This window comes from Bactrocera latifrons, unplaced genomic scaffold (assembly GCF_001853355.1).
Source record: "Bactrocera latifrons isolate USDA-ARS-PBARC rearing strain unplaced genomic scaffold, ASM185335v1 scaffold_422, whole genome shotgun sequence".
Classification (NCBI taxonomy): domain Eukaryota; kingdom Metazoa; phylum Arthropoda; class Insecta; order Diptera; family Tephritidae; genus Bactrocera; species Bactrocera latifrons.
In genome coordinates, this window is record NW_017537071.1 from 57,224 (window position 1) to 82,343 (window position 25,120).

The 25,120-nt window shown below is 33.9% G+C and overlaps 1 protein-coding gene across 1 annotated transcript; it reads left to right on the forward strand.

Moving 5' to 3' along the window:
* Positions 1 to 11,562: 11,562 nt before the first annotated feature.
* Positions 11,563 to 12,672, forward strand: LOC108972786 (probable fatty acid-binding protein). Its single transcript, XM_018939588.1, has one exon. The coding sequence runs from the start codon at positions 11,715 to 11,717 to the stop codon at positions 12,258 to 12,260; it is 546 nt and encodes a 181-aa protein (XP_018795133.1). The 5' UTR covers positions 11,563 to 11,714; the 3' UTR covers positions 12,261 to 12,672.
* Positions 12,673 to 25,120: the final 12,448 nt, after the last annotated feature.

The following is a 25,120-nucleotide window of genomic DNA, read 5'->3' on the forward strand; positions in this document are numbered from 1 at the left end:
AGGGAATTTACGTTTATTACGTAACGACAAACTGCCACGCTATAGCGTAATGAGCGGCGTATATGAACTGGAAAAGCGTAAACTTTTATTGCTTTTGAAGGCTGCACTTTTGAAGGCTAAAAGCTACATATTTATACTTCAAAGCGCACATACGTACATATGTATGAATAGTATTGAGTAGGTATAAGAGACCTTGCAACGGCTGCAACTGACGCGGATATTTGTGCATCAGCATCAACGGTAATTGCTGCCCCAGCTCTTCTAATGAGTTGCATTGTCGTGCTCGCAAATTTAACTATGCTGCTTCAATTCGCAAATTTCCATTAATATAAGTATGCAACAATTGCTACTCTCATATGTAAGTAGAAGCCAGGCATCAAAATGTTTTTGCAATAATAAAGAAATTTGAAAATGATTTTTTGCTTTCGTCATTGCACTTGTTTCAGTCAATGAATTTGAAAATTTGTTTGTTTCATTGTAAGGTATCATTGTAAGGTATCAGCTCGACGATATGTTTTTATTTCATATGGCTTCGAGCATTTTGCTGCTTCGCCACCTTGTGGCATACTTCAATAGCGGCAATTAGGCACATTATAATCCCCTTCTAACCGTTTTGGGAACATATCAGCCACATCATCATCGTCATTCGCCTCATTACTACAGCCACTGTAGTGAAATTGAAACCGATTGGCAACATATGGCGCCAACTTGCCACATGCCAAACCTCATACCCCTTACGCCATCCAACAAGCACTCAAAGCTAAATACAATTTTCTCAGCGCAAGCGAGCGGTGCGAAAAGGCAGCAGGCAATATGGCACATTACCATGACATAAAGGCTGCCAAAGAGAAAGACAACGATGCAAAGTCACTAAAAGATTAAGAAGTACTTAACCCATTCAAAAGATGTTCTCAACACTTAAATACAATCGAATGTGTGTGCATAATACATGCATGGCTTGGTATGTACATATATACATGAATGTCTTAATAATCAATGTCCCTGTAGAAAAAACTTGAAAAATATTCTCATTGACATATTAAATTAATTGAAATCCATTAGTTAAGAATTAAGTTGATATTAATGTTCATCACCTTAAATATTTTTCGTTCCTTGTGACGAAAACTAAAATTCTAAATGATAAATTTAAGCACATATATGTATATCGATATTGCGCATTTCCCAAATATCTTGAGGCGATTTGTTTCGATTTATATAAGTTTGCAGAAAAGGCCGAGGCATAACATTCAAGATTCAACGTTACTCCAACGTTGCCCAAACTCGACAGTCCAGAAGAAAGTGGAAGCCAGATAATTTTATATCGCAATTAAATAATAATATATTAGAACCTCCTCAACTAGGCTAAGTTAAACTTTGCTGACAACAATTGAACCTTACAACGAATTGTTGACGGTATAAAGGGTCATAAATCCCTAATAAAAAAATGCAGTGGCATCAAATTTAAGCGCAAAGATAAGAATCTACAAATTGGGATCACTAATCAGCTTTACAGATACCGAATATGAGTGCCTGATTGAATATGCAGGAATTTATACCGAAAATATCGGTCAATATCTTAATGAAATCTCTTTTTAATAATATTCTGTGGTATTTAAAATCGTTTAATACTTCATCTAGTATACCTTACTTATCCGGATTTACTTGAACTTAGTACTGAGTAAGTACGAATTTCCTATACGGTTAATGTAGGCTGGACACATGCATGCATATGTACTTGCAAGAACTTCCGGCCGCGCATAGTTAAAGGAAACAAATTTTACTTATCAATGGCGTGGAGTAAATGAAGACCACAACTACGAAACATAACACAATGGAAGGGTGAAAGAGGAACTGAAACGATTTAATTTGTGCTTAAATTGTTAATCTTAAACGGCCTAATGCCCCATCGACCATTCGCGTTTGATATCCACTTCATGTGAAATTTATATTTGGTGATAGCTGACAGAGTTGGAGTGTGGCATGCCACAACAAGACAATCGCCGTTGAAAGACTTCAGGATGGAACGTGCACGCGGTTTTGTTTTCATCCGCCAACAATGTGTGCACAACTCCCCCGTTCCACACAGCGTACCCTTTTCCTAAGCCAGTGTAGGCCACATACGTACAAACATACATACACATGGGGTGTAAGAAGCATACGCGCTCCAGGTTCCTCCTTTCCCCATACCTCACTTAATTACGCTCATTAATTTTGATGTTGCTTGTTGTTATTTTTAAAGCGATACACTTGCAACTGGTTGTTGTTGTTACTAGCAATTTTGCCACTGTTGCTGTGAAACATTAGTGTTGGTAAAAATGCTGCCATTGCATGCAATACAAACAAACATACATTTTATTTTAGCTTCGCATTGTTGCCACTATAGGTGAGCAGCCCTTTACGCCCCCCTTCACTCGCATCAACTTTGTCACTGCGCGCATTTTCCAATTAGTCACATTCCTGTTTACAATATGATTTTCATGGCAGCAATTTGGTGTTGTTGCCTCCATCTGTTGCCAACGTTCACCGGCTGTTTACAGTTGTGTTTGGACGACGTACTGTAAATTTCGTTGTTGGTTATGCATTTATGTTGTTTTTGCAGAGTGTTTGAATTCTCAATATCTGTTGTAAAAGCATTTATCGCCGTGTGGAATGTAAACATTTAATTTATACCCTTCATAACTTTCGCCCATGATTCCTAGCCAAGCCAATGTCGCATAACTCTAACATTTTTATTACTCATCGGCCGTAATCAGATAATTAATTTGGAGTATACATGCTCATTTGCCTTTGAAATTATTTCTAAGCTTGGAACCCTAACACCCGTATTCTGTGCACTTGACGAATTAATATAATATTCTTGACAATCTTGATAAAAGTAAAAGCTTCAATTCGCAAAGCCTTTCCCCACACGTGTGGTGAACAAAATAATGTTAATAGAAACAGCTGATTTCTATTCCAATTATATTGATAGAGCAATATGCGTGCAGTCAATTGCTCCAATGGTGCTTTTTATTCCAAATTTTCTAAAAAATCTCGAATATATTTCAAATAAATTAGCTTAAATTAGCATATTAATTATTATTTGCATTAAAATAATACTTGTCCTGCTTTTATAAAAGTTTCTTCTTCTGTTGAACTGGGAAACTTTATTTCTCCTCCCTTCACCTTCACAATAAGTTTTGCTACAGCCCGTACACTTCGCGAAAGGGACGACTGACTCATGGGCAAGTTGACGTTGTTACATACACATTTCTGGTATGAGCCGTGTCCAAAGAAGTTCAAAGCTGCTAGAACCCTTACAGTCAAAGGTAGTGACGTTTTCTGATTATTGTGTGGGGCGAGTTCATCTATTAGGCGACGGCAAATTTCATGAGTTAGTCGAAAATGTTGCATAAAGATATTCTCGCTCAAAGAAAATGGATTGTTATCATCGCGTAAACATTTTAAATGCCGCGCGAGTTACATGTACGAATACGAACGTAAAAACACCTGACAACATAACACCACTTCCGGCTTTTGCTATTTGCTTAAACAAATAAAATAATATATAATTCAACAAGTGAATTTCTTAAGAATTATGGGAAATAATCAAAGTATGCTTATTAAACAATTATATGTTAAAAATTAGTTAATAAGCAAGTTGTAATTAGAATAAGCTTCATTCGAAGTCAATTTTATAAAATAAAGCAGTCTATTCCTGATCGCCATCAACGTCACCTCGTTGTAATACAAATTGATTTCTTATTTATTCTTACTTTTTTAAAAACCCGTTCACCGCGACGCAACACGTAATTAGCGCAGTCGGTAATCCTTGGAAAAATTTATTACAAGGATAATGATAAACGTAACTATAACACCTAAACAAATCCTGCGAATCTGTAGCCAACTTAGGAAGTTGACCAGATCCTCCACAATATAACAAAAATAAAATAAAAAAATAAATTTTCGCAGTGAAAACGACCATAAATGAAAGGCGTAAACCGAAAAAAAAATTGTTTTTCGCAGTGACATGAGACAACGTGGACAGTCTTCTAATGAACACAATTAAAGAAATGACCCAGGGGACATTATTAGACAAAATTTACGAGGAACACGACCTTTATAATATTATAGAGATAATTTAAAAAAACCAAACTAACATAAGGACAGTACGGACAATACAAAAATAATAAAAAAATACTATAATAATAGTAATCACAAATATATAGGCAAAGATGATAGATCAGGTCAAGTTAGGCAAAATGTTACAAATTTATCACAAAATAAAGGAAATGTTGATAACAATTCTAATCAATTTAGAAAAATTTTCAAGAGAAAGGAAGTGGAGATAATAATTTCCACCAATATGGGCAAAGGTACCCAACATATAAAGATTATAGGGATAATAATCTAGGCAGAGAAAGGAGAAATACAAAATCAAACCAATTAAGGTTAGATAAAGGAGAGCCTATGGAAATAGATAACATAGAATTCGATCAAGAGAGATCTCAAATGGATGGACACCCCAGCAGCAGGAGCAGCCAACATCGCTTGCAAACGTCTAGGAAAAGTTATAGAGAACTTGAAGAATATAGAGAAGGCAATAAATAAATTTGTTTTTTTTTACAAGGAAGCCTCGGAGAGCTTACCAAGAATAGTAATAACAATTAAAAAATAAAAAATATATTGCGCTTATAGATACGGGAGCGAATATAAGTTTAGTGAACTCTGAATTGAACGAATTTCGAAAAATTCCACTTAAAAATAATATAACAATCGGAACAGTAACAAGCAAGGAAACAATTACCCATGAAGTGCATACGGAAGCATCAAAAGAATTCAATTTACCTGAAAACGCGTATATAAGATAGAGATCGACATCATTAAAAAATAGGAAATATAATTTCATAATAGGAATTGATTTATTAAATCATTTAAACACGATGATAAATCTAAGAGATGCAACAATTTCACTAAATAAAAAAGAATCAGAGTTTTTAAATAAACCATTCAATTTCAGTGAAATATGTACCCTAGAAGTAACAAATGAGAAATTAGAAGAAATTCAATAAGATTATCTAAATACAAAAGAGTTTAGAGAAATCACGAAGTTATTGAAAAATATAGTAAGCCTTTTATTTAAAGAAGGAGAAAAATTAACAAGTACTACGGAAATTCAACACGAAGTAAGAACTACTACAGAAGAGCAAAAAATTCTAAATTATGTAGATATCCACCCCATCATGAAGAAGAAGTTAGAAAACAAATCAAAGAAATGGAGGAACAAGGAATTATAAGGAAAAGTAATTCTCCATATTCCAGCCCTTTAATAGTAATTCCAAAGAAAATGGATATTGGAAAATAAAATACAGGATAGTAACAGATTATAGAAAGCTGAATGTGGTAACTATAGATGATAAATATCATTTACCTAATATTGATTCAATTTTAGATAAATTAGGACGAGCCCAATATTTTACTACACTATTTTTAGCAAAAGGTTATCATCAAATTACAATCAAAGAGGAAGATAGGTATAAAACAGAGTTCGTGACACCCCACGGCTTGTATGAATTCACAAGAATGGCATTCGGGTTGAAGAATGCACCAGCAACCTTTCAACGACTCATGAACGAAATTTTACGAGACTTTATAAACAAAACATGCGTAGTATACTTAGATGATATACTAATCTTTAGTACAACGTTACAGAAGCGTATACAATCAATTATAGATATATTCAAAGTATTAGAATCAAAAAATTTAAAAATACAAATGGATAAATGAAATTTTCTGAAAAAAGAACCAACATTTTTATGACATATTCTAACAAAAGATGGTATCAAGCCTAATCCAAATAAAATCAAAGTAATAGAAGATTTAAAATTACCAAAAACGGAAAAACAGATTAAGAGCTTTTTAGGTATAACAGGTTATTATAGGAAATTTGTTAAGGACTATGCAAAGGTAGCACAACCAATTACAAAATATCTAAAAAAAGGAGTCCGAATTAATATAAAAGATCCTTCATATATAGAAGCATTCGAAAAACTTAAACGATTAATAAGCTCGTATCCAATTTTATGGTATCCAAATTTTGAAAAAGTATTTACATTAACTACAGATGCATTTATATCTCAAGAAGGACACCCAATATGTTATGCATCAAGAACCTTAAATAATCATGAACGAAATTATTCAGCAACTGATAAAGAATTTTTAGCAATTATTTGGAGCGTAAACTACTTTAGACCATATTTATACGGTAGAAAATTTAAGATCGTAACAGATCATCAACCAATTAAATATTTACATTCAAAATATAGAGGGAAAGACAGGTCACCAAAACATCGACAATGGTTGTTAAAATTAGGTGAATATCAATTTGACATTGAATACATTAAAGGAAAGGAAAACAGAGTGGCAGATTTTCTATAATGGGGAAAACAGGATAATGAAGATGAGATAAAAGGAAATAAGGATGAAAATACCGATGAAATTTCAGAGCATGATCTAAATATAGTTAACAATTTAGATGATGATACATCAGTGCAAACAATACATTCAGCAGAAGAAAATTTACAATTTTTATATAAAGGAGGAGATAGCTAATAAATATGAAACCCAAATTATTTTGATAAACAACAAGACAGAAGAACTAAAACAGATGTGTACATGGAAAAGAATTATTTTTATTTCAGAGTGTGATTTCGATAGATTGAGTGAAATATTAAAAAAATATATAACAAAATTAAAAGTGGAAACTTATTCGGACAGTACAATATAGTAGAAAGAGGACAATGAGAGCACAGGATATAGAAACAGATGTGGAAGCTGTTAAACAAATTTCATTGTATCACATTAGAGAAAGTATGCATTCAGGCATACAAGAAACATATAATCAACTTAGAAATAAAATTTATTATCCTAAATTAGGAAAGTTAATACAAATATTAATTAACCAACGCGAAATATGTCAAGAATTAAAATATGATAAGAGACGTATCAAACAAAAATTTTTTCATACAGAAACGCCTACGAAGAATAATGAAATAATCCACATAGACACCTATGTAATAAAAAGATTCCATTTATTAACAATTATGGACAAATTTTCCAAATATGGAATATCCTTTAACTGATAGAAATCACATAACATTCATCGAACAATTAGTAACAGAAAACAGACTATTTTACCAAAATAGGAAAACCGAAGAAAATATTAGCTGACAATGAATTTAATGCTACAAGAATTAAGGAATTTTTAAATAATGAAAATATAGAACTCCATTTAACCAAACACAACAGTCATACGGGTAATACAGATATTGAAAGATTCCATAATACAATTTCCGAAAAATTTGAATTTTGAAATTTACAAATTTGGATAATGTGGACAGTAATAGCTTTAATGACACAACATTGTGACGGGACAATAGATTTGACAGAGTAAAAATAGAAGAGAGTTTAATTCAATAAATAAGCTTATATATGATGAATACAAACAAACTCTATATTTAGACAAGTACACCAAAATTCAGTTGTTAAAAAATAAAAATAAAATAGAACACATACAAGAAAATGTTGGGATAATAAACCCGAATGTTTTAACTATAATAAACCAAAATATTTACAACTAGGAACAGTAATTGTGAATAATACATTTCTAGTATTAGGGATAAAAATACCAAAAAATTTTGAAGATGTACAAATAAGAAAAATTACCCCAATACCTAACAGAGAAAATAATGAAATAGATGCTAAAATAGAAGAAATATTTACCTACAAAAATAAAACATTAATGTTTGAAGATAATAGATCATTAGAACAAATGAAAATAAGCAMACATTGTATTTTAAGAAATAATTGAAAGAACTCGAAATAATACAATTAAATATAAAAGCAGTTCTTATTAAAAATGCAAATACTTTAAAAATTAACAATACATGTAATCAGGAAATACCATTAATAAGTGCAAACTATGTAATAAGGTTTAATAATTGTTCAATTAAAAGTAATGACTATTATTTCTCAAATTTGTAAAGATATAAAAGAAAATATTGTAACGTAAAAATATAAAGACAGTCTGAATTTCACGAAAAAAATTACTTTTGACGAAATAGTCGAAGAACATAAATCAAATATAGAAGGCATTTCTAAATTGAAAATACATACGAAAATATAACATATTAAGCATAATTACAATTATATTAGTAGCTACTGTCATTATCAAAAAACACAAATATATAAAAATAATATTAAATAAAAGAATTCAGGAGAATTCTACTATAAAGGGGGGAGTAGTTACATGTACGAATACGTACGTAAAAACAACTGACAAGGCAATTGACAAAAACGATGAATTATCAAAGCAAATTGCAACATAACACCATTTCCGGCTTTTGCAATTTACATAAACAAATAAAATAATCAAAATATAATTCAATTCAACAAGTGAATTTCTTAAGAATTGTGCGAATTAATCAAAGTATGCTTATTCAACAATTATATGTTAAAAATAAGTTAATAAGCAAGTTGTAATTAGAATAAGCTCCTTTTTCATTCAATTTTATAAAATAAAGCAGTCTATTCCTGATCGCCATGAACGTCACCTCGTTGTAATACAAATTTATTTCTTTTACTTTTTTAAAAACCCGTTCATAGGGGACCAATTTTTATGGTAAAACTACCAGGATATATTAAAAGTTGAAGCTCTTAAGTTAAATTGTTTGATTAATGATATACATGTAATGCTTCTACTGGGTGATTCAAGTAGTGGTACTTTTTTGAATATACTTTCTTTGACAGATTAGGCGTGAGTCGTGTCAAGCTGCCATGTTATTATTTTACAAATTGTTTGGCATTTCTTATGGAAAAACGTATAGCCCTGACAGACGACAGCGGTAATATACATTAGCGGGCTTAATTTACATTTACTTGCGCATTTGACCCATGTTAATGTAAGTTTTCAAGGCACAAGAATTTCGAGCATTTACCTGATTTTTGCTAGTTTTTGACAGACATGGCTTGAAATCTGCCTCTCCTTTGCCTTTATAGTAACAGAGGTATGCAGTTTTATATTGCTAATTAAATTATGTGCAAGTATATTAACAAAACCAATTTTTAATATTTTTAGATGGCAGAAAATAAATAACGCACAGTTTGCTATCCACTTTTCCCATATTCTTAACATTTTCGTACACTTTTTTCGCATTACAATCAATTATTGCTTGTAATTTCACTCTATTATCTTTTGACGTAGTTAATAATAAACCATTGTTTTTCGTTAAATTTATATTGATTTTTCAAAAATACCAAAATTTCAATTAATAATTTATCTTATTTATTTTTATTTCACTTGTTTCTAAATAAATAAACAAATTTCACTATCAGTTGTCTAAATGCAAAAGTCTGCCGTCTGTCACCATAAAATTTCAATGCACCTTAGCGTTGATTTAGGCGCATTAATTCTGGTCGTCTGTCACGGGTATTACTCCTGAACAACGTTTAAAAAGTGTTCAACTTTATTACGAAACTTTGTATACTGTAAAGACGTAACTTATGGTCAACATAATCGGCCAATTGAGCATTCTATTCGCAACACCAGCATTCATTATTGGATAATATTCGAACTAATAGACCACTTCAGCACACAGTGCGGAAAATATAGCAGCCGTAGCTGAGAATGTACATGAAGACCGTGGAGAGTCGATTCGCCGCCGTTCGCAACAACACGGACTGACATAGGGAAAGACTTGGCATTTTACATCAAGATCTTAAATTGAAAGCATACAAAATACAGCTCGTGCAAGAACTGAAGCCGCTTGACCTTCCCAAGTTCCAACGTTTTCAAGCCAAATTTTGTTCAGCGATGGGTATTAAGAAAACAAAATTGCCGCATTGTAACGAAGAGAAACCTGAGGCTGCCATTTCATGGTGATCTCGGTGCGACTTGCGATATATAGCAATAATTAATGGATTTATTGGGAGACACTTCAGTGGGCAGATAATATCATCGGTCGATTGGCCACGGAGATTGTGTGATATCTTTTTGATATCTTTTGAATGATAATAAACATTTTCCATTAAATTTGAAGTTTCTGTATTTATACCCTGAACAGGGTATAAAGTCACGAAGTTTGTAACACCCAGAAGCGTCGGATACCCTATAAAGTACATATATAAATGTTCAGTATGTTGAGCTGATTCGATTTAGCCATGTCCGTCTGTCTGTATATATACAAACTAGTCCCTCAGTTTTTATGATATCGTTTTGAAATTTTGCAAACACCATTTTCTCTTCAAGAAGCTACTCATTTGTCGGAACTGCCGATATCGGACCACTATAACATATAGCTGCCATATAAACTGAACGATCGGAATGAAGTTCTTGTATAGAAAACTTTCACATTTGACAAGACATATTTACGAAATTTGGTATAAATAATTTTCTAAGTCAACAATGTAATCTCCGAAGAAATTGTTCCAATCGGCTCACTATAGCATATAGCTGTCATATAAACTGAACGATCGGAAACAAGTTCCTGTATGGAAAACTTCCCCTTCACGAAATTTGGTATAGACAATTTTCTAAGTCAACAATGTAATCTCCGAAAAAATTGTTCAGATCGGCTCACTATAGCATATAGCTTCCATACAAACTGAACATATAGTTACAAACATAAATGCACCTGTGAAGGGTATTTAGCTTCGGTGCAACCGAAGTTAACGTTTTTTCTTGTTTTTCTTTAAAAACGACGGGAAGCTCGAAATGTATCATCCTTTAGTATTAAAAAGATATAAAAAAAAAAATTTGAAATTTTCGAGAGTGGACCGATAAGTATTAGCCTCACAGGAAACTAGGATATAAGGGACAATGTTGATCAGCCCAATCGGATTGTGGAAGTCGGTGTGCGAATTTTTGAAAATTTTAATAGCAACAAGATCAGTCGAATTCAAAGAGCGCTTGGATGATGGATACGATAATTCCTTCTTCTTCGATAGCGAGCGTGAAAATTTTATTGGGCGGGTTTCAAAAGGATCGTTAGTCGTTTTTTGATAGGTCACCAACGCGGTTAGTAATTTGACAAGATTCCACGATTTAATATTGAAGCAGGAAGTATTAAAGGTGCAATCTTATGTGAAAATTGTATGTATGTCTTGGTTTTTTAGTTGGACAACAAATGCAAGAATACCCTGTTGAAGCTTCGAAGGAGTTTAGTGAGCGTCGACGAAATATTGATCCACTGATATCCACCGGATACCTAGGGAACAGACGAACTGCTGGACTACAACCGAATAGGTCTATTCAGGTGAATACTGTTTGTCTCTAAACTTGAAAGTCTCTATTTTTAATTACTTATCGAACTACCTTCGTACAATCATATTAAAACCCTGAACGCATAAAAAGTGTCTTGACTAAAGTTTCAACATTAAAACACTTTAAAGGCACTTGTGTTAATCGGTCAGCTTAGAAATGTTTTCTCTCATAATAAAATTTAAATTTTGCCCAGCAATAACATTTTATATTTCGATCCTACTTGTTTCATCTCTACGAATATTGACAAATTTAAATATTTTATTTTCATTTTCTGTTTCGTCAAACCAAAAGTATAAATATAATAATTGTTTCTATATACTCTTATTTTATTTTAGACTTTACTTGACATGATGAAATTGAGAATCGCCGCGTATGTCTAAGAGTTCTAAAAGCGCAATCCGATTTCCCTAAAAAAATGTTAAAAAAGAAAAGTCTCAACGCTGAAGAAATTAACAATCAAAATTCAAGAAACAGGAGGAAAACGTCATTAAGTTTACCGTATGAACCAGTGGCAAAATGGGAAGGAAAGATATATAAACTCGTGGACGGTACAAACTTCGATCAATATATGGCGGCTCTCGGTGTTGGTCCTGTTTTGCGCAAAATTGGAAACTCTGTACGACCGGTTATAGCATTACGTAAGAATGGCATATATTACTCACTAATAACGGCTTCTGACTTTACCACGACCATACAACACTTTGAACTGTGTGTACCCTTCGATGAGTTCACTTTGGACGGACGTCAAATGCGGACCACCTTCTCGCTGTACAACAACGTATTGATTCAGCATCAAATGGGCAATATTCCTTCAACTATAGTACGGGAGTTCCACGAGGACAAAATGATCGCCAAATATATGGTGAAAGATGTTGAGGCTGTGCGTGTGTTCGAAGCAGCAGATGAGGAAATGTGTAGACTGATTTGGGAGGCAAATGTCGCTAAAAGATATCAAATATAGATGGGTATATCAAATAGACTGCGTGTTTATGGAAAGTAGGAAGTCGCGGCCATTCAAGACCATCAAACCCCATTTTATAAATATTTTGAAAATGCACAAACGAAAAACATATTGTGCGCAATATTATGCAACATTATTAATGTTCACCGATGTTTTGTGTGAATGTGTTTTAGCAAGCATTGGTATATGCTCCAGTTATATTTCTATAACCACTAAAGTTGATTACAGATCATTAAATCAAAATGTTAGCCATTAAATATAAAATGGGGATTTAAGGGACTCAAATCAAAATTTTTGAGATCGGGTTTAGCTGTTATGACTTGTGGTTACAGATTTATCGCACTTTTGGCACTTCCAAATTCATGTAAATTAATTCGTACATGACTATGTTAATAAAATTTTGTCCAATCTACAGAGTTTTATTCGTAGCGAGTCTTAAGTAATTAAAGGTCTTTCGGTAGCAATCGAACAAACCAAGTAAATAAGACTAAGTTCGTTTGAAACATTTAATTATATCTTAGAAGAAAAATGATCCGTATATTCGGTATTTACTACCACGAACAAAAAATTGCAAGACTTTGTTTATAATTTTAGAATTCTTAATTTGTTCTTCAAAATCTATGCGGTTTCTCTAAGTTATCCCCTTGGCCATAATACAATTTGGCCAAAGTTTTTTCAATTCTCGAAACAGTTTTTAAAGTCAATTTCTGCAATAGCCTTCAATAAATGTAGCGATTCATATTTAGTAGATTCCATTGACTCGAAATGGCTTCACCGAAACGGTCGTTTGAGTTTGTTGAATAGCCAGAAGTAACCCGAAACCATATTGGTTGAAAATTGACCGAAAATTACGAGGAATAAAGGCAGTATGCGATAGCGCATTATCGTAGAGCAAAAACCAAGTGTTGTCGGCCCATAATTCCGACCTAGTTTTATGAATAGCTTCGCACACACAACGCATATCACTCAAATCTTACTCCCTGTGTACAGTGTGGCCTGTCGGAAGGAATTCGAAGTGCATCGTACCTTGATAATCGAAGAAAACTGTCAACATAACCTTGATTTTTGACCTGCTTTGGTTTTTTGGCTTCGGCTCACTTCCGACACGATATTCGATCGATTGATCGTCTGTTTCTGGGTCGTAAGGATAGATTCAACACTCATTGTCAGTAATAATTCGTTTCATGGCGTTTGAAAAAACTGAGTGATTCTGTAACCAATCTTGTTTTCACTTTTCTTGGACCCAAATGATTTTTCAAAATGATTTTCACTGCCCTCCCGATATTTCCACGATACCGGTAAGATTTCTGACTGTTAATCGTCAATTCTCATGCTCGAATTCCTTTATATTATTGACGTGTTGATCATCAATTGATGATGATGTTCGTCCTGAACGTGGTAAGTCGTCAACGCGTTTTCGATTCTATTTGAATAATTTGTACGAATCAAAAAAACTATTTCAACATTCTGTTTGTTCCTTAAAAAAATATTTAGACGAATTGGTATTCGCGCACAGTAGTACATTTAAATACATATTTAATGTAATACTTAAAGATGAATTTAACAATAGAAGTAAGATACAGGTGTTACTATAAAGGAATTACAACGCTCTAAATCTTCCGTTTTCTATAGCTGAGATCTTGAATTATTTAGACCAGTATCGCTTGAAGTTAGCTCTTCATTGCATTATATATGAAGTATTCTTCTGTCGGAACTTATTACTTCTTTATTTCATATAGTGTTCATATATTTTGTTAGCTCTTCATCACTTTTCAGGCACTTTGCTTACAGAAGCATAACAAGGGTTTTACAAGTTTATTTGTAAGGCAAATAAGTATTGGAGTGTTGTAAATTTTAACTGAAAAAATAATTAATTCCCTCTGGGCAACACTTTCCGAGCAACCAAACCGCAAAGCAAGAATTCAACAACCCACCACCGTATAGTATAGTAATCTCTAGAGGCCTCAACAACAAAGTAATCATTTGCATTTGCAGCGATCGAGTCAGAAGTGAAAAACTGCAAAACAAAAACGAATCTTTTGGCCAAAGTTCAATTCCTTTTGAAACGCTGTGATAACGGCAACAACGGTGACAACACCGTCTATACGGCACTCATTGTCCACGGTAGGTATTGTATGAAAATTATGTACGAGTAAGTTCAGTGAGCTCTCAAGTACAAGTTGTCTCACCAAACTTTAGTGTTGCAAGTTATGTACCGTGGACACTTTGGGCGGACAGTGCGAGCACAAAGCCAAAGGCAATGCTCGCTACCGCGAAAAAAAAAACAAAGACTGCTCGATTAGTATTTCCTATTCATATGCAAAAATGTAAGTTATTCGCCTCATACAAACATGGGGTGTGGGGTTTTATGCGAACGGACTTCCTAGAATTGCAACTAAACGCATTTTCTCCATACTTTTTACAGTCCGATTTCGAGCGATTCTGAGGACAGCCGTCGCTTCGCATGATCAAATACAGGTGTTTGATAATAATTTTGGAAGAACTCTACACGAGTAACCGCTCGTGGCGGACCACACTTGCGCAGCAGCGGCGGCAGCAGACATAACAACAACACAACGTTTGAGTGTGATTCTCCACTTCCCAAACGTTGCTTCATTTTGTGCACGCACTCCGCTGGTATTTCCAATTGCTTATGGTCCATATTGTCTCATGTGTTTAACACTCCGCTACCCCCCTGTTAAGCATCTGTTGAGGCATTTTTCGCGTTACCGTTCGCCAGATTTGCTTTGCGATTTCGCAAACACAAAAACGACCGCATTTGCATATCGCCAATTGTATATGCAAATAACATTTGCGATGCCGAAACTGAAAGAAACTGAAAATGCAGTTTACACGATAATGCCAGTGGACATCGGAGATTGCCATTGACCAACGTTGACATCGCCAAGCTCCAGTAGGCGAAGATACTAGCGCTTTGGCGGCACGATCATACCACATGTGTGTGTTTATTAATATTCGTTTTCCAAAATAATATAAATCAACCTAAATTGTATATGTATTTAAGGCTTAGTGTTGCTAAATTATAGCTGTTTACGATCCGTCAATGAAGAAATGAAATAGAGCTTAGTGAAAATTCTGCGTCCACGTGTGGAAACCCTCATATAAAAATGGTCAATAGTAGAGTTTAAATTCGCTAGATACCGAATACGAAGTTCTTTGTTAGAAAAAAGTTTAATTAGAACAACATTTACATTTCTAATGCCAATTCTTTAATGATAAAGTAGCTTATACATACATTGTAAAAGGACCCAAGCGAGGTCATTCCTCATCATAAAAGGGCTAGATGAAGATAATAACCGTTTTCTTTCACTTTGAAATATAATTTATGTATATAGCGGACAATAAAATGGAACACAGTTGTTGCTGGACGAGCTATTTAAACACGGCGGCGAAGAACTGCAAAGGAACATGCATCAGCTTCTTTGTAAAATATGGTCGGACGAAAGCATGCCATCTTCTATAAGAGTGTACAGCTGCTGACGTATGCCGATGATATTGACAAGGATGCAAAATAGATGGGTCTGGCAGTGAACATGGACAAGACGAAATATCTCCTGTCACCAAACAAACAGTCGTCGCACTCGCGACTAGGCTCTCACGTCACTGTTGACAGTCATAACTTTGAAGTCGTAGATAAAAGGCAGGGGCTATGCTGGCTAGGTCATGTTGTCCGAATGGATGAAAACACTCCAGCTCTGAGAGTATCCGACGCTGTACCCGCCGGGGGAAGCAGAGGAAGAGGAAGACCTCTACTCCGTTGGAAGGACCAGTTGGAGAAGGACCTGGCTACACTTGGAATATCCAATTAACGCGAAAAAAAGTAGCGAAAAGAAGAAACAACTGGCGCACTGTTGTTAACTCGGCTATAATCGCGTAAGCGGTGTCTACGCCAATTAAGAAGAAGAAGAAGTTTTAACAAAACAAAATGTATTATACAAGGAAGCATTTATTATAGTAAGTGCATTACTGAGCGTATTTAATTATATTTCTAAATCTACACGCCGCAGCAAATAAAATTAAAAGTGGAAAAAGTCGAACACGACTAGTGTCAATAATGATCACCGTATTAAGCGGATAAGTATTCAGAACATACTCAAAACATTGAAAGAAAGACACCAGAAACGAAATGGGCTAACTTATTTCAGATTTTGGTATGAAGAAAAGTCATATTTTCAGATAAATCCAAAATTAACCTTTTCCGTTCAAACGGAATGTCGTACGTTCGCAGAGGAGTTATTGAGGGAAAGGGGAAAGTCGGATGATCTGACGGTGTTTTTCCTATCATGGTGTTGGAAATTTGGCCTTCATTGATGGAATTGTCAACGCAATTAAATAGCAATACCTCTTAAAACCTGATCAATTCAAATGAAGAGCACAATTTCTATAGGGACAACGTAAATTTTCAGAATGATCCTGCACCAACCCATCGAGAAAAATCGGTATGCTATATTTTTTTATTGCGTAACTGAAGCTATATGGTTAGTTCACATTTTTAATTTTTATTAAATAAAAAAATATTTAACCGAATCGCCTGTTTTATCACTGGACTAGCCTGGGAACAGTGCTGATGTACACCGTATAGAATACCTCTGGCACATAAGGAAAGTGCGGATAACAAATAAGAAACCAAAGACTTTGTCAAAAGTTGATCGAATAACTGAATACGTTTCGTATAACGGTTTACCTGCACAAATTTTGCAGTCGCCAGTTGATTTAAAAAAAAAAGAGTTTCTTTATCGCGTTTAGTTTTAATCGCAAATGTTTTTTTTTTTTTTGGCTTCTAATCTAATGAAAAACTAAATTTTAATAGTAATATTTATATATTATATAATCTAGTTTCATGAAAATTTGTTATGCTATTGTTTGTTTTTAAATAAAATCATATACTCACTCATTTCTAGGGTATCCACTTTTTTTGTCCGCTACTGTATTAGGAGCAATATTCTTGAAAAGTTTTATTTTAAGACTCTTTATTAATGATTTAGGTATTAGTTTTGTGAAACTAGAAAAGCGTTAACCAATATGGCAATAGTGGTTTAGGCAGGCGTCGCTGTGGATCGGTTTGGTAATCTTCACGGTTGTGCTCAAAATTGGTTAAGTTGTTTTCGAAGAATTTCAGGTAAAAGTAGGAGGAAATAATTTAACTTGACATACTCCACAAAGCTATCGAGATATAAGCATTACACCTGCTTATCTATTTTCAATATAAATCTACCCAGAGTGCCTAAAAATCGTATTTAACGCATATTAAAATGAGCACATAAGCCGTTTCAGCAGAAATAATCAACGGGCCCAGCAAGGTCAACGAAGGGACCAAATCAATATGCCTCCAACGATTTCTTTGGAGAATACCAGCTTACACAAATACGAAGCGTGTTGCGGAAAAAATCATGGTCACAAACAGGAACAAAATTCTTGATGCCCAAGCAGATTTATCCGAAACGCTGTTGCACACGTCCAACACTTTTCCAACAAAGTTTGACGTGATAAATAAATACAAATCAGATACATTTGATTTGACTCTTGGAATCTTCATATTCAAGAGGAAAATTCAACTCCTCAGAAAAGTAATGGATGATCTCCACAAAATCACTACAATAAAAAGTGATGATATCAAACTTTTGAAAATTGTGTTTCTTCAAATGCACAATTTTCACACAAAGTACTTTTTAAAAATGTTTCTTGAAGTTGAAAATTTGTAATTGTAAAGCGAGATTACAAGAAGGAGAGCCCTAAATACGATAGAAGAAGAACCAGAAAATTTGTACCGTTTTGACTCGGATTTAAAATGTACAAAAGTTCCAATCTTTTATCTACCTTGTATATATCTGTCTTCTGCTGAGGAAAAAACAGCAGAAGTAATAGAGGAAGACAAAAAAGAAATGAAGTTGAAGAAGAAGAAGAGAATCACTTGAACAACTTCACAAACCTTCAAAAACTGAGGAAAATTCAACTGAATTGGTATCTTGTCATCTATCTCTTCCGGCAGACTCCCATTTTTTAATTCGTTTGGCCAAAAAACATAGCTCTCGAAGCTGCTATAATGTAGAACCAAGATTTTATATCGATTGCTAATTCAACATTAGACTCTGATCTACCTAACGAAGAGCCAAATAAAGACGAGAATTAAAGCCGCTGACGATGTAAGCATGACAAAAAAAGCCAAGATGAAGAAAAGGATGAGATGTCCGCCGACAAACCAAGTACAACAATAACCGAACGACGGAATCAGTGTAGCAGAGTATACAAAGATACAAAAAAGAAATGTAAAATCAAAGGTACACCGTCGTCGGATGAAAAAGAAGAAAAGCCGACAGGACACGAATTTTAATAAATAGTTAGTGCAAACTATCACTCATACGACGTAGGAAGGCGCATAGTCATCGTGAACGTCAATTAATTGGCGACCATGATAGGATCGCAAGCTGTTGTCAACTTTTCTGCAGTCACTTTCACCGTCCGGGAGAATGTTAAAAAATGAACATGTTCGTTTTCTTAAATAAGATAAGTTAAGAAATTTGTAATACTTAAAATCATGAAAACATACACAGTCCACTAATTTTAAATAATCATTTCTTTCCCTCGGCAATATGTTCAAATATCGTTGAACATGCTTACTTATCAGCCGAAATTCTACTAAATATAAATATCTATTTATATATTAATATATGAATATATTAAAATACGTACATAAACATACTCATGCATTTACATGCAATGCGCATCGTCTAATAATAAAAATGCATGGGTAAGGACAAGTCATAAAGTTACAGATCAGATAATATTAAAGACACACACCCACACATGTATTAAATAGGCGCTAGTTGGCGCTGAAAGCACGTAGTTCTAGTTTTATTCATCGCATCGGGTCATGCTATACCTTTTTGAAAAGCTCATTTCACGCGCTAACACGTGTTTGATTGATTGTCGTTTCTTTTAAGTCGTTCGGGAGTTATAGCGTTGCAAACATAGAGCAAAATAAAGAGAAAATACGGCATATTTTACAGTACTACTACGATAAAGGCAAAAATGCATCTCAAGCCGCCAATAAAATGTGTGCAGTTTATGGACCCGATACAGTTTCCATCTCCACCGCACAACGATGGTTTCAAAGTTTTCATTCTGGTGTAGAGGTGGCCGAAGATGCGCCCCGCTCCGGAAGGCCTGCCGTCGAAAATTGCAATAAAATCGCTGAATTGGTCGAAAGAGACCGGCATAGTAGCAGCCGTAGCATCGGTCAAGAGCTGGGAATGAATCATAAAAAAAAATGTTATTAACAATTGAAAATTCAATAAAAACACCGCAAAACTTTTTTGGCAACCTAATATTTAGTTATTTAAGATAACTTTCTAAATAGTTATAAACAATGAAAATAATATTAGAATGAATAAATTTCCCTCGATATAACTCTATCATTGCCCCCCACCAGCTGTAAGGTTTGTTAGAAACTATATTGAGGTAATAACACTGTATGAAGAATCAAAAATTACAACGTGAAAATGTACTAGAACAACGCCTACTTAGCACGTTCAAAATTTGAAATTTAATCTAATGCTTTATAACACATAAATTAAGCATCAATAAGAATAGAACCTGGCTCAAATAGTGCCGCCAAGATGTGGTATATTTTGTCTAAGATTTCTAAATCGGACAATGACTACTTCTTTTCCTGGTTATAATGTTCCGTGCTCTCTGGCGAAAATGCCTGAGAACTTAGCCTCTCTGTACTCCCTTCTAACCGATTATTTGATACTCTGGCAATTTTCGAAGATCAATGCCTTGAAATAATTTCCGGTGCCAGCTAATTTAATATCTTATTTGCTTATACATATATCATAGCTACTCTTAATTTCATTTGGCCAATATAAACGACTCGAAATAAAATTTAAAGCTTATATGGATGGAAAATACTAGATCGCTTATAGACATTTTGGGCATAGCGGAAGTTCACCACTGATTGCAATGACTATTCTCATTACTTAAGTATAAGCGAGGACATACATACTTTCTCGCAATTTTATAATAACACACGTTATCGGCAAAAAATATGTTAGGCCAACGAAAATCTTTTTACAATGTACTATACAGGGTTCACGAATTATGCTGCAAAAAAAAAAAAAACCGTAATACCTTTTTTGCATTACACTTATTTTTTTGTGTATAGTATTGTATATATTACATATTCATTTATATACGAGTATATTTAAATCTATATCTATGTATCTGGATTTGTTTTAAATGTTAGAAACAACCGTTAAGTTAGCAAAAATATTATATAATACTCTGATTCACCAAGTCGCGAGAGTATAAAAATTATCCTGGACGAGAGATATTATTAAATCTGGAAGATCCTCCATAAAACACTTGATTCCAGTAAATAACTAAGTGAACATACATACCACATACATATATGTAATGATTATAGCTTATACATAGATATGTATATTTCTTAAATAGTTTGGATACTTTACTATTTATGTACGTATGTATATGCAATACAACAAGTTTTCACTTGCTTTTCAATGAATGTAAAGCAGTTGTAGTTTTGTGAAGAGCTGTGTTTGCACATCTCATTGACCAATATTTTGTGTAAACCCACAATTTGGGCAAGTGACATTTTAAGCCCAGCAGAGGTTAAAAGTTCAAGAAAGTTAGGGGGCAACACACAAACAATAGTGGAACTTATATTTTGTGTATTGGCACTTACGTAAACGCTTGGCAAAGAGCCTGACACTAGTCCATAGTTTCGGCGACTTTGTTTGTTGTTGGGAAGGAGATAATGGCCTTGCGAATTGCGAATTGTGCTATGTGGTGTTTGCTGTTGACATTAAAGGAAGCTGTTTATTAAGCAACGATGACTTCGATAACTTTCACTTCGACCACAAATGATAATAAATTACCGCAAAAGGATAATATGCTGGCCGATTCAGGAACCAAATGCTATTTGCACAGCGGCGTTAGTGTAGAAACCTTCACGATGTCAAAATAGCAAGGATTTAAGTTCAGGGTATAGATGTATAGTTGTGATATAAATACTTGTCGCAGTTTATTTTGATGTTGTTGTCAATTAGTGTATCAATTAGAAGGCTTTAGTGGTGAGTTTTGGGTTCTGATAAATTCAGTTTTGGCACAATTAATACTCTCTGAGAAGGAGTGATGGCTTTTTTAAGTTTACTTCAATGTGATTGCCGGTAAGGCTTAGGAGATTGAGTCATTAGTGTTTGATTAATTGGCTATTATAAATTATCGAAAATAAAAGAAATGATTTTTTCTGTTAATGAAGAAGCTATAGTTTGGGAATAATGTAAGTGGAATCGATTGGCTATTTTGATAACCTAAACAGTGTATATTTAGATTGTCAGGAAGTTGGTTGTGTGAGAGCGAAATAGTCTGAATCTTTGCACATGTCCTTTTCTCGTCAAGAAACCGCAGTATCGGATCACTATGGCATATAGCAGTATTATAAACTAATCGATTAAAATCAAGTCCATGTTGGAAAACTTCTTTATTTGACAAGATATCTTCTTCTTATTCAAGGCAATGGTAAGCTCCAGCATCCAATATCTCCAATTAGTTAACTTAAAGCATATACAAGTTAGTAGATTTCGAAATTTTATCGGAAATAATGTAACAAATGATAACTTATGTTTTTATTATTATTCTCAGGATCTTAGCGTAAATGAACATGTTTGGGGCTGTCACAGAAAGTTTTTGAAACAATACGAATATAACAAAAACTCAACTTCAGCAAATAAACTTGCTTATGAAGTTATTATATACTACTGTCACGTCATAATTAGACCTAAAAATTCTTTATAATGGCAGATAGAGATTCAGTTTGATACTTCTACTTTTGAGGTAATGTAAAAAAGTCTATATACAGGGGTTATACATCTTTTCATTACCTACAACATTGCCATATAACTTGTTTCTATAATCAGGACTTGTTTCGGAAATCAGGATGAACCGTTTTTAACCACGTTTCTGCGCGCTGTTTCATTCAAATCAGTAATCATAAAGGCCTTTTTACCGAACTAATGGACATACATATATGTATATATTCATCAATATCGAATTTCCCTTAGGAGAAAGCACTGCTAACAATTTTTGATAAAAAAAAGTCGGTTCAAATTGTAATGTTTTGAAGAAGTAATATTTTTTATGGATCTTGAATGGATTTTCGAAACACAAAAATATTGGTTATTACCAAAAATTTTAAATAAGAATGCGAAATTAAATGTTATGATTATAAATATATATATACCGTCTTCTGTTATTTAGGAGCTGTTGAGCTGCTAAGCAACTTTCTAGACTTCAGACATATTAATATAGGCCAACGTTACCAAATACATAGTACTAAAACTTACGCTGCAAGTAAATATGAATAAGCACATTAGTACGAATGAATAAGACAATGGACACGTCGGCATTAAAGCTGCGTCAAAACTTTTATAATAAAGTCCAAACAACTGCTGTCGCCTAATCGGGCTTTGTCACTCTTAATGGTGTCGACAAGCGACTGACAACTCTGATGCTCCGTGATTTTACCTCCAGCTGATTATGATGAATGACAACAAAGTTTAAATTACTCCAAGCATACATTTTGTTGCATGCGGCGCTTATAAAACGCCAATAACCCACATGTGTGCGCTTAGTATTACACATGACATATAAATGTTTGCATATATGTATGTACGTTTGTTGTTTTAGAGAGGAATATTAACATTGAACACGTGTGATGAATTTGTGTTAGCAAAGAATACTAATAAAGGCTAGAAGAATCAAAGTGACATGCGGATGATAAAATTTATGCAATCTGGTTTGTTCGTATGAATCCTGTCTACATTGTCTGACTTATTACATGCGTTGAAAAAAGTTAATACTCACGCCCCTCTGCACCCAAGTTGGGTCTTTATGGGATTATAATACAACTTTAATAGCTGAATTTTCGGCAGATAGGATGCGGTGAGCACCAGTGTCCACAAAGCACAGGCAGTCAACAAGCTGAATTGCAAGTTGAGGCAAATTGACCTTATCATTGACGGATTAACAGCAAATGACCACAACAAGCTGTACACACCCGTATTCATACATATATGTATGTATGTATATGTGTGCTCTGGGTGAAATTAAGCAGCGACAACAAAAACGAAAGAAAAGTTGCTACAGTGCGCTTTGCTTAATAGTAAAGAGTACAGTAAGCAAGCAGCAGGGATACACGGCAAATCAGCAAATACAGTAGTGGTCCCATAATTAGAAACCACTAAGTTACTTATATTTCTGTTTACAAACGCTTAAAATTCTCCACTCAATTAAAACTAGAACTTAGATATGACAGGGTAACAGATCATGAGCATATAAAAATTCATGAAACTACATAAATATTAAAGAAAAAACTAAACATAAAAGAAAATCCAAATCAGTTTGATCTTATAATTACAAACGATGGCATTTATGGTATTTGTGTGTTTATAAAATGATACTTCTTAAAGTATGGTTCAGCTCGAACCTAGCTGTTTTCAGCCAATAAAAATAAATAAATGTAAAATTTTGTCGTTTTTCAATGGGTTGCTTAATCATTTTTGTTAAAATTAAGCTTTTTATTTTCAGTTTTCAAAAGAAGTTTCAGTTTTTAAAGAAGTTAGAACAACAAAAGCATTTATGGTTTAAAAATTAATTGAACAAAGCTAAAGCACCCCTTTCATTGGTTTGAAACTAATATCCGAAAATTAAAAAAATAGTAGCAATTCTTTTGGGTGACTGAAACACATTTTTTATGCTTAGAAGAAATAAAATTATTTACTATATATCATGTGCTATGCCATTCCTAGCAATTTGTTCTGGTTGTAAAAGTTGATCCTTGGTTTTACAGTTCTCCCTATTTATTTTGGAATTAACGATCTCCCATAAGTTCTCGATGGATTTGACATCGAGTGATTATGTCTGGAAATCTAAAACATAAACTCTGTAACTTCACAACCAAGTGTTGCAATGTCTAGAGTTATGCTTAATATCATTGTCCTGCTGGAACTATTATTAAAGTGGCATATACTTTTCAGCATACAAAAGCATCCCGTTTTTTAAAATGTCGGGGTAAACAAACCGGTTCCTTATTCCATTTATTATATGAATTAAACCAGTGTCGTACCCAGAGAGAGAGAGAGTTCCAGACTATAACTTTAGCACCACCATATTTAATGGTCGCAACATAATACTTAGGTTTGGTCCTTGTCCTTTCGGCCTTCTCACATGTCCTGCTCACATCTTATGTCATCCGAATCTTTAATATTATATTTCGATTCGTCTAAGAATAGAATGGTATTCAATTTCTGAATGCTCCAATTGAGATGAACTGACGCAAAGATGAGTTTGGACTTTTAATTTTTTGCTGAAGTAAGGGACTTTCTAGCTGGGTGCCAACAGAACAACCCGCCCTCAACAGCTCGCCTTAACTAGTAAACAAAAGTGATTCTGTATTCGATTGGAAAAGACTGTGGGATAAATTTGGGTATCCTTTTTGATCAATGAATCGTCTCTTTATGTAGTTTTTCGCTGTCTTCCTCAGAGGTGCCGAGAAATTGAGTATTAATCGGGGGCACACCTGATCTATTCACCGAATATTTTTAACTAATTATAAGTTGAGATAAACCGATTTGCCAATCACTTATTATTTTGTTTGTAAAGTCGGCTGAATAAATATTTTTCGCCAATTTTGATTCTTAACTCTAAATCGCAACTGAACAGTAGCTACGTCAAAAAACTCTTTACAAAATATCTCAATAATATTTGTAATGATTTATTGTTAACATCTTCAACGAATAACGTACTTTTATAGTAGC